Genomic DNA, 11,238 nt, shown 5'->3' on the forward strand with positions numbered 1-11,238 from the left:
AAAAGCTCTGATACCAATGAAGGAATTAAATACCTGTAAAAAAACATATATTTGAAAATATAAGATAAATATATATGAGATTCCGGATTGTGGATTATACAAACTTTCTTCATCTTCTTCTCTTTTTTTTTGACAGAAAACTTGCTCCATCTTCTTGAATACATTTTCTAGTAGTAGGATATTATCCTCTATTTATAGGCAATTCCTCCTCCTCCACCCCATAAAATGTAACTGCCTAATTCACTTAATTATATATTAAATATAACTAATACACACACAGATGTAACTTACAAATACATCAATTTATGTATTTAATTCTTTTGGAGTTGTTTGGCAAAAGAGCCAAACCCAACAACATTTTATCTAATATACATAAATTATTATAATATATAACAAACAAAAAAACAGTATGCATGTACAAGATTAAAATACTATTTAGATAATTTGAAAAGTTAACTATCAAAATTATTCAATATTTTTCTTAACAAATCTTAAAAATTATTAATACTAAGTGACATGCACAACATAATCGTGTCATTTTAAAATTTTATTTATTAGCTTTGATAGAAGAGAATAAGTTTTAAATATAAAAAATATAATTAGATAATTCTCTTTTTTTGGAAGAATAATTAGATAATTCTTGTAATATAATAATTAAAATTTGACAAGTTTGATAAGAACTTCCTGGTTTAAGAATTCGCTAAAAAAGATCGACAAACTCAAAATATGAAGAAAAAAAACCCGGTAAACTCGCAAACTTAAAAACAAAACTCGTCAAATTCGAAAAAGGGTAAAATGGCTTAATCATAATTAAACTGGCACTCAACTTGCAAGTGGGTGACTGAACTCAAAAAACTTGCAGTCAACTAATCAAACAATTAAACACTTGCAATCGGGTAATCGCCGTTAACGGGACCAACAGAAAAGTGATGTGGCACGCTGATGTGTGTAAAAAAGTACACACTATATGCTTACCTGGTGGAGAGACCCTAAATAAACTATCCAATATAACTAATATCTCCAACCCGATCCAACACATACCACCATTAATTGTTCCAAAACATCAGTACATACTTTCAAACTCAATCAGCAGCATTCGTGCAAATGATTTATGGATCGCAAGTGACTCTGGGCTACTCATTTGACACATATAAAAACCCACAGCAGAGTTCTCAAATCTTGGAGCCAGGATTATATAACACACAAAGGCTGGCGTCGGAGCTAATGAGAAAATCCAATTAAATAAGCTGGTGCTTCCAATCACGTGAAAGAATTAAGAGTGATTTTTTTTAATGATTGACATTGAATGTATACACTATCAAAACACGGAAGTCACGCAGAATCAACATGATATTAGAAAAATATAACACTACAAAATTGACATTGAATGTCATTGTATAATGCACTCACAAGCTTTAAATGAAAATCAACTCTGTCTTTTGTAATATAGTCTTATCAGAGACAATTCGACAGAACATGTGTATGCACTATTATAATCCCGAACATAGTTTCTTGCTAAGGTGAGCTTATAGAGTGACACTATTTCTTAGCACCAGAGAGCAATTTAATTTAGAAAGAAATTAACATGTGTATGTTTTTTGTAGAAAAAATCTAAGAAATTTAATTTAGAGTGCTAATATGTAGGACTAAAGATATGAACTAAATGTTGAAAAGCTGGACATTAAACATCATCCTTACAATAACTTAAGTAGTTGCAACTATTGCACTTAATCAAGAGTATCAAAAGAGAACCAAAAGCATACATAAGCAAATTGTCCAGTGAGTGACAAAAGCATGTAGCAGGGCCGCACACTGGTTTTAGACTACCAAAAGCATAAATAAAGTAGTACTCTGTTACACAATAAACTAGCACTGCACTTCATTTTTTACATTGTCTTGGAGGTGTAAACTTCTGTACTTTCTTCAAAATTCTTCCACTTTTACTCTTTGTCATAACTTGTCTTGATTGAGATGCTTGATTCCCTTTTTTTTTTTCCTTTATGAATTGTCAGCAGTTAGAGGTATTGAAACAGGTGGGTACTTCCAGTAATAGTGTTACCCCTTTTTCCTAGTGTAGGCATCTACAAAGATACACATTATATGATGTTATTGTGTCTTGAGACAATAATAAAAATAAAAATAAAATAACTCACAAATATCATTGAAGATTTTGGGTCCTTTTGTGTAGCATCCTGATTACCCATCTCATTTAACAATTCTTCCATCATTTGATCTTCACCAGTTGCTTGCTCCCTCCTGTGCATTTCAGCCTCATCATGTGTCTCATCAACCTCAGTAGGCACTATATTGAAAGCTAGGGGATACGTGGCCGTAGAAGCTTTCTAGAAACAACTAACAACTGCCTCTGATGTGTTCTTACTCTTCAAATTACTGCACAAATGCCTTGTACAGAATCTATGTTCTACAAAAGACATCAACTCTCTAATTGCTTTATCCAAGCCCTGATGAAAAAAGAAGCATACATGAACAGAACTAACATTACATGAACTTTAAATGCTCAAAATCAAGTGTAAAGCCATACCTTCTGCTGATCTGAGATTAGTGTCTTTCCAGTTCCTTGTCCCAAGTCCAAATCATCGATCAATAACTCTAAAAATCACTTCCAACTGTCGTAATTCTCACCTTCAACAGCAGCCATGGCAACAGGCAAAATACTGTTATTACCATCTCTTCCTACCGCACTAAGTAGCTGGCCTCCACAAACAGTCTTTAAAACACACCCGTCAAGTCCAAGCACCGGCCTACATGTTTCTTTCCAAGATTTTTTCAGTCATGCATAAAAAATGTAGATCCTTTGAAATCTAGGTGGATCCCCATCTTGCAACCTGGTTGTTGTAATCTCGACAGTATTTTGAGTGTTGCTTCTTAATATTTCACCACCAAACTTTCTTATGTTAGAATAATGATCTCTCATTTTTTCCTCAACTCCTTTCAAAGCTCTCTGCCTCACTCTAAAACACTTCCACTCACCAACATCCACCTTAAGTTCCCTCTTAAATTCTTCTTGCATTTCCCCTAATTTCCAACTAGGATTTTTTCTTATTCTGTCCCCGTATTTATCAGCAAGCCATTTCACAGTGACAAGCCTCTTGTTATAATTCCACACACAATTATGGTCATCTTTTAGAGTTTTTATTTGCCAGCCTTGGGTAGCTTCAATTAAGGTGACCCACATCTTAAAAGGACAACTTTTTGCACATCCCACTTGAATTCTTTTTTTTTTTTTATCATCAATAATGTAATGGTAGGTTCTACTAGTCTCCATTGAGCTTGACCTAACAGCATTCTTTAGTTCATTTTTATCACTAAATATAAGCCCTACCTTCCACTGTATATCTTTTGCAGGGCTATTGTCATTGAATTTTTCATCTACACGTTTTTCCTTGACAAAAGTAGGTGGTGTTGCATACTCCCTCCGTCCCGATGATTTATATACAAATGATTTGGACACGGAGACCAAGAAAAAGTGTAAAAAGTGAGTAAAATTAGAGGAAAAATGGGTGAAGTGGTGGGACCCATTTATATTTAATGATAGATTTGAGATAGTGGAGGAAAGTAGTGGGTGTAATAGTGTTTATATTATTATAGAATGAAGATAGTGGAAGAAAGTAGTAGGTGTAATAGTGTTTTATATTATTAAAAGTTACTATTTTTGGAATGTATAGAAATGATGGGACGGCCCAAAAAAGAAACTGTATAGAATTGATTGGGACGGAGGGAGTAACAAATATCAGTATCAGATTCTTCTTCACTACTCACATAATTTAAGGACCCACTATTAAATGAACCATCTGACTCAGCCCCTTCATCAATAGAGTTTTGCTTTGCAAGTTCATCTAATTATTCCTTGTCTGTCCTACTCTTCCTCTTTATTTCAATGAACTCTTCATCACTACAATCTTCATCATCTAAATCATTTGTATCATCTCCAGTGTTATCATCATCAGATTCTATTTCAGGAGGGGTGACATGGTACACAAAGAGCATAGCCATATATCAAGTAATTGAGCAATTTTAATGACCTCACCCATTGACTCATTATTAAGCAACTCTATACTTGATGCAGTCTTGTAGTAGATAGAATCATACATTCCAAGTACATCACATACCTTGAGTTCTTGGATATTAAGACTTTCAAGATCGACATTGTTATACACCTTACACTGTCTTGATGTGTAGCCGACCTTAGGGACGTGCACAAATTTACCTCCATAGAACAATTTGATTGTATACAATTGCTTCCTGAAAATATACAAACATAAATGTAAAAGTATAATAAGAGATTAGTTTAATTGATTTAACCCTAGATATAAGAGGATAAAGTTTTGGCTTAATCGATCTTACATTGCATCCTTGTTGTTTTGATCAGGGCCGGTTTTGAGCAAGTACATCAAGTGCAACAGCACAGGGCCCATGCAAAGTCAGGCCCCCAGTTTATGACTACTTCTTAAAGTATAATATAATATTAATATCTCTTTAATTGCTAACATTATTTTATTTAAACACTAATCAATTCCCAAGACCCAGCCATGTATGTCTCTTCTTATTCCTTCTCTCTCCCCTACAAACTAGTACACACAACTGTCCACTCCACTCCAATGTCATCTCATTTCTTCTCAGGACTCCATCAAAGATTTAAAGCTCCGGTGTTCACCAAATGGGTGTAGAAATCGTCTGAATTTTATTTTTTGAAAGCCTCCAACCAAGTTATCTATCCGTATTCAAGTGTCACGTTCAAGTGATAGTTGATGTTTTTTGTAATAGTTGCAATCAAACAATTTTTGAGTTGTAGTAGTACAATTTTATGGATGATATCTTGTTATTTCAAATATATTAAAATTTTGTTTTGTCATTTGGGAGGGCCTCATTCTTAAAGTTAGCACAGGGTCTCAAAAAAGTCCCGGCCCTGGTTTTGATGTTCACTGTTCTTGGTTAATCGATCAGGCTTGTTCATCAGCCCTAGTTTATGTGTTTAATCTAAGCCATGTGGGTGAAATTGGGGAGGGTTATACGAGCATGGTTAAATTAATATCGAGTTCGGGTCAGTTGGCTTGGGTTTGAATTATTATCGGGTAAAATTGTTGTGTGGCATCTGACTGGACAAAAAGTAACGGTGCTCTGTTAGTAGTCAATGATTTAAATTAGTTGACCGTAAGTTTTTTGAGTTCAGTCACCCAATTGCAAGTTATGTGTCAGTTTAATTATGATTAAGCCATTTTATCCATTCGAAAAATCATTAAAAAAAACTTGTCAAACTCCAAAATTCACAAACTGCTAGAAAATTCATATATACACGACTCGAACTCAAACACACATTTGAGACTGGATTATTTTTAAACTCGATACAACTTGTCAAAAGAAAAATTGGAGATTGAAAAAAATTCGAAATCTGCTGGAATCAGTCAGCCCTCTCGATACTACATTAGTGATTTGCAATGCTCGAAGCCACAGCTGTTGGACGTAATAAATGTGGAAGCAAGTAAATTTATTATGCAACCCTCACAGGGTACATACATAGGGCCGTTTGGCTGAACTTAAAATAAGTGCTTCTTGCTTAAAATAAATAAGTGGAGTAGAAGTTAGAAGGCAGACAAGACTTATAAGTGATTAAAGTGTTTGGCAAATAAGCAGAAGTCCTGAAACAAAAGCTAGCATTCCTAGCTTTTTATAAGTGCTTCTTGACTTATTACACAAACAGTACGAAATAAGTGCTTCCAACTTATAAGCCCAGAAGTCGGCTTAAAAGCCGTAGCCAAACACCACCGTAATTTACCATTGAATGTAATGCAACAAGCAGCCTGCATCTCCATCCTTTTTCAATCCTACTGCAGCACTTCATTAAAATTTGGCATGGGTCAACTGTGCATTTCATCTTTCTCTGTAAAGCAGTACATACTTGTAAATTCGACATGGAGTTATTATTAATATTCTGACATTTTGACTTTCATTTATAAGCTCAAACTAACCACTACCTACCACAAATTTTCTTTCAATATTTATTACTGTTAACTTAACTATGAAGCATAATTTTAAAATGGTAATTTCGTGTAAATTTTAATCTTATACTCTCTCCGTTTCAAATTATATGTCCACTTTCAAAAAATTACATAGTTTAAGAAAAGTGTATTTTGAAAAAAAAGAAATGTATTAAATTATTGATTGAACCTAATATGTGGTATATGGTTGATCTTGGAAATATAAATTTGAAATATGTGAAGGAGAGTTGATTTTGGAAATATAAATTTACATTGAAAGTTGGAGTGAACAAATATTTTGAAACAATATATTTTTTTAAATGAACTTGTATTTTAAAACGAAGAAAGTATATTGAATTTTAGAGTCGCAGGGATGAGTTCCCGACATTTTACATGCACCCTAGCTAATGTATAAATATTTATGGCTCGCCCGCGTCAGTCTAGCATAGTCAATGAAATTGATGCATTTGTCCTTGCAGGCAGGGACGGAACGGGGGCTATGCGGTGGCCATGTCCTTCCAAAACCCTCTTTTATTTGTCGATGGAATGGAATGGAATGAAAAGTATTGAAATAAAATTTATATTATCAATTGTGAGTGACTAATGAAATTGTTTATAATTTTTATTTCTTCTATCATTTCATTCTAAGTATTTTAATTAAAAATCTAACAGACATATTCTGAAAAGAATGTTTATTCCATTTGTTTATCATATTTTTCTATCATCTTCTTCATAAAATTTTAACACACTCTTAAAAAAATCACATTTTTTAAGTAGAATTGGATTTATATACACACATGCAAGTAGTTTCTTATTCTTTGACGGTCAAGGTAAGTTATTAATTATTATATATGTTTGGCTAAATTTATTTTTCATAAATAAGAATTTATTTTCGAAAAAAATTACATGAAGTTCTACTTTTTCCCCTAAAATAAGTTTTTTTTCTTCACGTAATGAATATTAATCTTTTTAAAAACCCGTAATTAAGAGACAGGCTCGGGTCCAGGAGGCATAATCACAAATTCTGCTCTCTTTGGAAGTCGAACATGTGATCAAGAGGATACAAATCCCTTTTTTTAACCAGTTGAACCAACCCTTGCGGGCAAAGAGGATACAAATTATTTAATCTTGATTTTTAATGAACAAATTAAATAACTTTTGACCGATGTTATATTATATAATAATTTTTGAAATTAAAAATTAAATTTTAAAATATATATATATATATACCTTTTTATTAATATACATTTATTTGAATCATTTAATATATAAATAAAAGATAACTAACGGAGATGAGAGAAAATACAAAAGGCGAGATATCACGCGGTGGGAATGTAGATAAATTCGACTCAAAAGAACAAACTCAGCCTAAAGCGCTTCAACTTTCACGGGACTCCTCATGTCGTCGACTTTTCCACATGTTTGAATAAATTACAACACGGTTTCAACTCTAAATATCATTTAATTTAGATTTTAATACTTACTCATATAAATATTTATCAATATACTATTTTAATTTGTGTACTTCTTATTTTCATTTTCCGATTATTTTCTTAATAAATATTTTCCTCCACATAATACTTTTTTCGTTTATGTGTCGGCATTTTTTTCTAATTTCACACATATTAAGAAATTTTATATAATTGTGCCTTTTTCAATTATATCGTATTTATTATATTGACAAATAACAGGAGATAATTTTTTTGATAAAATATATATTAAAAGAAAAGTGACTTAATTAACTTTTTGTCAAAAGATTTTGTCGGATAAATAATAGTTAATGATCGGTGATAAGGTAGTAAAAACTAAATTTGTTATTTTTGTTTAATGTTGAAAAGTCAAATTGACTAAATTTTGACCACAATTTACACATACAATGCAACTTAAAAGATTAGAAAATTTATTTTATTAGAAAATATATCTAATCCCCTTCAAATTTTGTTTTTCAGATTTTTAAAATAATTAATAAATTTTTTTACTACCAATCAAAGTTTAGTCAAACTGATCACTTAATATTCAAAAGGAGATAAGGAGTACATATTTACTGGGCATATAGGGCCGTTTGGGTGAGTTTTTTTTGTTTTTCTTTTTTGGAAGGACCGTTTGGTTGAGTTTAAAATAAGTATTTGTTGCTTAAAGTAAAAAAAATAAAATAAAAGTTATAACCAAGTTAAGACTTATAAGTGATTAAAGTGTTCGGGAAAAGTAGAAGCCGTGAAACAAAAGCTGGCATTGTCCATTCCTTTTAAGTACTTCTTGACTTTTTACCTGAATGATACGAATAAGGGATCTTGACTTATAAACTGAGAAGTCGGCTTTTTAAGTACTGGCCAAGCGTCCCCAAGATACTTTAATACGAATTTTTCTTCAATTGATTTTTCCTAAGTTGCGGATTGAGTCTACTAATACTAAATGAAAACTCGTTGCCGATTAAGTCTACTAATACTAAATGAAAACTTTAACGTGGGAGTCCAGCGGCGTTATTCAATTATGATTTTAATGTATTGTTTTTAATTTATGATTTTGATTTTATGTTAATTTTTGATAAAATATCGTGAAGTTGAAATAGATTTTTTTAGAATTTAAGCATAATACTTTAAAATCTCATAGATCTTATTGGGATTTAAAAAAACTCAAAATACACTAAGCAATGCCACAAACTCCACCATCATTTTATGAAATCCAGGAAAATCCATCAAACATTTGAGTATCATCAAATTTTAATAGATTTTAAACAATCCTAATTGAATGTCATCGGATTTTTATGCATAATTTAAAATCCCGATTGAATACCACTAGATTTTGTAGCATAATTTAAAATCTAATTGAATATCCCAAAATTTTAATAGATTTTAAACAATCCCAATTGACTTTAAAATTTCAAGAACGAAAAATATATACTTTAAAATCTCAATCGAATAAAAATTCCTTGAATATATCATATAAGAAACAAATTTCTTTATGTTCTTTCAAGCACATAACATATCATTACTGGATTGAATGTTTAACATGGCAAAATAAGTTGAATTTATTGACAAGGCTAGTGTGACAGAGTGTACCAGTAAATTACACTTCTATACTGTTTTGGACATGGGCAACAGAGCAAACTCAATTCAGACTTATAAATAAAAGCTAGCACTTGCTGCACTTCACCCCAAAAATACAAGCTCCCTAGCTTCTTGAAAGCAATGGCTGCAATCAATCTCCTTCCTCCAATCCTTTTCATCTCTTTATGTTTTAGTTTCCTCCTTTTTTCGAGTTTTTATCCACACCAAATTTTCGGCAATGCAGAAAAGACAGGAGATGAAAATAATAGTATTAGAGGAATGTTTGTGTTTGGGAGCTCTTTGGTTGACAATGGCAACAACAACTTTCTGCAGAACTTGGCTAAAGCTGATTACTTGCCTTATGGCATAGATTTTCCACTTGGTCCTTCTGGCAGGTTTACTAATGGAAAAAATATCATCGATCTTCTCGGAGACCAGCTTAAATTTCCAGCATTCATTCCGGCCTTCACTGATCCGTCTACCAAGGGAAATCGGACACTTCTTGGTGTCAACTTTGCATCCGGTGGCTCTGGAATCCTCGACGATACTGGCTCCATAGCGGTAAACGGATCAATTATTTTATATGCATTTTGCTGGTAGCCAGTAGTAGGTCAAAATTTTGACAAGGGTCTTGCCTTTTTATTTACACACGTTTACTACCTTAGAATATAATGCTCGGGATTATGTCAAAATATGTCTAGTACAAAAGAAATAGTGACATTATGAGAGAACTTCTGAGATAATAATAATATGATTAGAAGACAACAACCGACAAACTAGATCATTGTTTAAAGATGCATCTCAGAGCATAGACATCAAGCATACATGTTTATTAGATTTAGTTCATCTATTATGCCATTTTCTTGCTGTGCACTAGTTTTTTCCCTAATTTTTCTTTGATTTTTATGAACAATATTTATGAAAATTTTTATGGTATTGTAGGGAGAAGTGATGAGTTTGAATGAGCAGATCAAGAAATTCGAGGAAGTCACATTGCCGGAGATGGAGAATCAGCTGGAGAGCAGCAGCAGAGAGTCATTATCCAAGTACTTGTTTGTAATTGGAAGCGGAGGAAACGACTACACTTTGAATTATTTTTTCACTAAATCACAAGCTAATATCAGTGTTCAAGCATTCAGCGCGAATCTCACTAGTACTCTCTTTACTCAACTCAAGGTATAATTCATCAATTTGCATGCTTTATGTACTTACAAATATATAAGTTCATGTCAAAGTATTTCTTCTCTGAAAAGAAATTATGTTTAGGGTTGTTTGGACGAGTTTTTTCCCCTTTCAATTTGCGAGGCTGAAAAATAGCTAAAATTGTACATATGTTAAAAAATTTCAACTCAAAATTGTGAAAGAAGGATTTTGAAGCTAACTTTGTATAAAATTGCAGAAGCTGTACAATTTGGGGGCACGGAAGTTTGTACTCATGTCTTTATACCCGCTAGGCTGCAGCCCCGGAACCATTTCTGCGTCCGCACAGCCACAGAGGAAGGGCTGCAACCAGTACCTTAATGAAGCTGCTCATATTTTCAATACCAACTTAAGATCCTTGGTAAATGACAGTAGGACAGAAATGCCTGGTTCCGACCTTGTTATTGTCAATGCATACAAAATCGTTCGAGATATAATTAAAAACCCTGCTTTAAAAGGTAAAAACAGATAGTACCATTTTACCCCCTGACAGACAAGAACAATCTTACTAAAAGCAAATTCTGATTTTGATCCGCTTAGGTTTTACTGACGCGACACAACCTTGCTGCCACGTGCCATCGTTGGAAGAAGGGGGCAACGGAATTTCATGCAAGAGAGGAGGATCAACATGTGAAGATAGGAGCAAGCATGTGTATTTCGATGGTTTGCATCCAACAGAAGCTGTGAATGTTGTGCTAGCTACAAAGGCTTTTGCTTCCAATTCCACAACTGAAGTTTATCCTTTCAACATCAGGGAGCTAGCTCAAATTCAGGGTCATTACCTCTGATTTGTTTCACTAATCTAGATCAGTTCCTAATCAATTTTATGCCAAGTCATGTAAAATTATCTTATCAATAATGTTACAGTCTTGCATGAAAATTTTAACATATTTTGTTCCAGATATTTACAGAACTGTGCAAGAATCTACAGATGGTAGCTAGCTCAGACTGAAATAGCTGGTAGCTGGCTATATTAAGCTTTTGCCAGATCTCTA

General features: G+C 32.9%; 1 protein-coding gene and 1 long non-coding RNA gene across 2 annotated transcripts; one reads left to right on the forward strand and one right to left on the reverse strand.

The window, feature by feature from the left end:
* Positions 1–1,655: 1,655 nt before the first annotated feature.
* Positions 1,656–4,321, reverse strand: LOC108226576 (uncharacterized). Its single transcript, XR_001807681.2, has 3 exons — positions 2,543–4,321; positions 2,154–2,462; positions 1,656–2,081 (listed from the first exon to the last, which is right to left on the reverse strand). It is a non-coding gene; the product is annotated as an uncharacterized LOC108226576 (long non-coding RNA).
* A 4,719-nt stretch (positions 4,322–9,040) lies between these two features.
* LOC108226522 (GDSL esterase/lipase At1g29670) lies at positions 9,041–11,143 on the forward strand. The gene is made up of 4 exons (XM_017401491.2): positions 9,041–9,604; positions 9,986–10,219; positions 10,443–10,701; positions 10,784–11,143. The coding sequence occupies exons 1-4, from the start codon at positions 9,185–9,187 to the stop codon at positions 11,029–11,031; spliced, it is 1,161 nt and encodes a 386-aa protein (XP_017256980.2). The 5' UTR covers positions 9,041–9,184; the 3' UTR covers positions 11,032–11,143.
* Positions 11,144–11,238: the final 95 nt, after the last annotated feature.

The sequence above is a fragment of the Daucus carota genome, chromosome 6, assembly GCF_001625215.2.
Source record: "Daucus carota subsp. sativus chromosome 6, DH1 v3.0, whole genome shotgun sequence".
NCBI classification, from domain to species: Eukaryota; Viridiplantae; Streptophyta; class Magnoliopsida; order Apiales; family Apiaceae; genus Daucus; species Daucus carota.

Excerpts from the sequence above, each read along its gene's own strand:
- LOC108226522 (XM_017401491.2), top strand. The coding sequence starts at position 9,185 with ATGGCTGCAATCAATCTCCTTCCTCCAATCCTTTTCATCTCTTTATGT. Across the intron at positions 9,605-9,985 it reads ACGATACTGGCTCCATAGCG|GGAGAAGTGATGAGTTTGAA; the intron begins GTAAACGGATCA and ends ATGGTATTGTAG. Across the intron at positions 10,702-10,783 it reads TAAAAACCCTGCTTTAAAAG|GTTTTACTGACGCGACACAA; the intron begins GTAAAAACAGAT and ends TGATCCGCTTAG.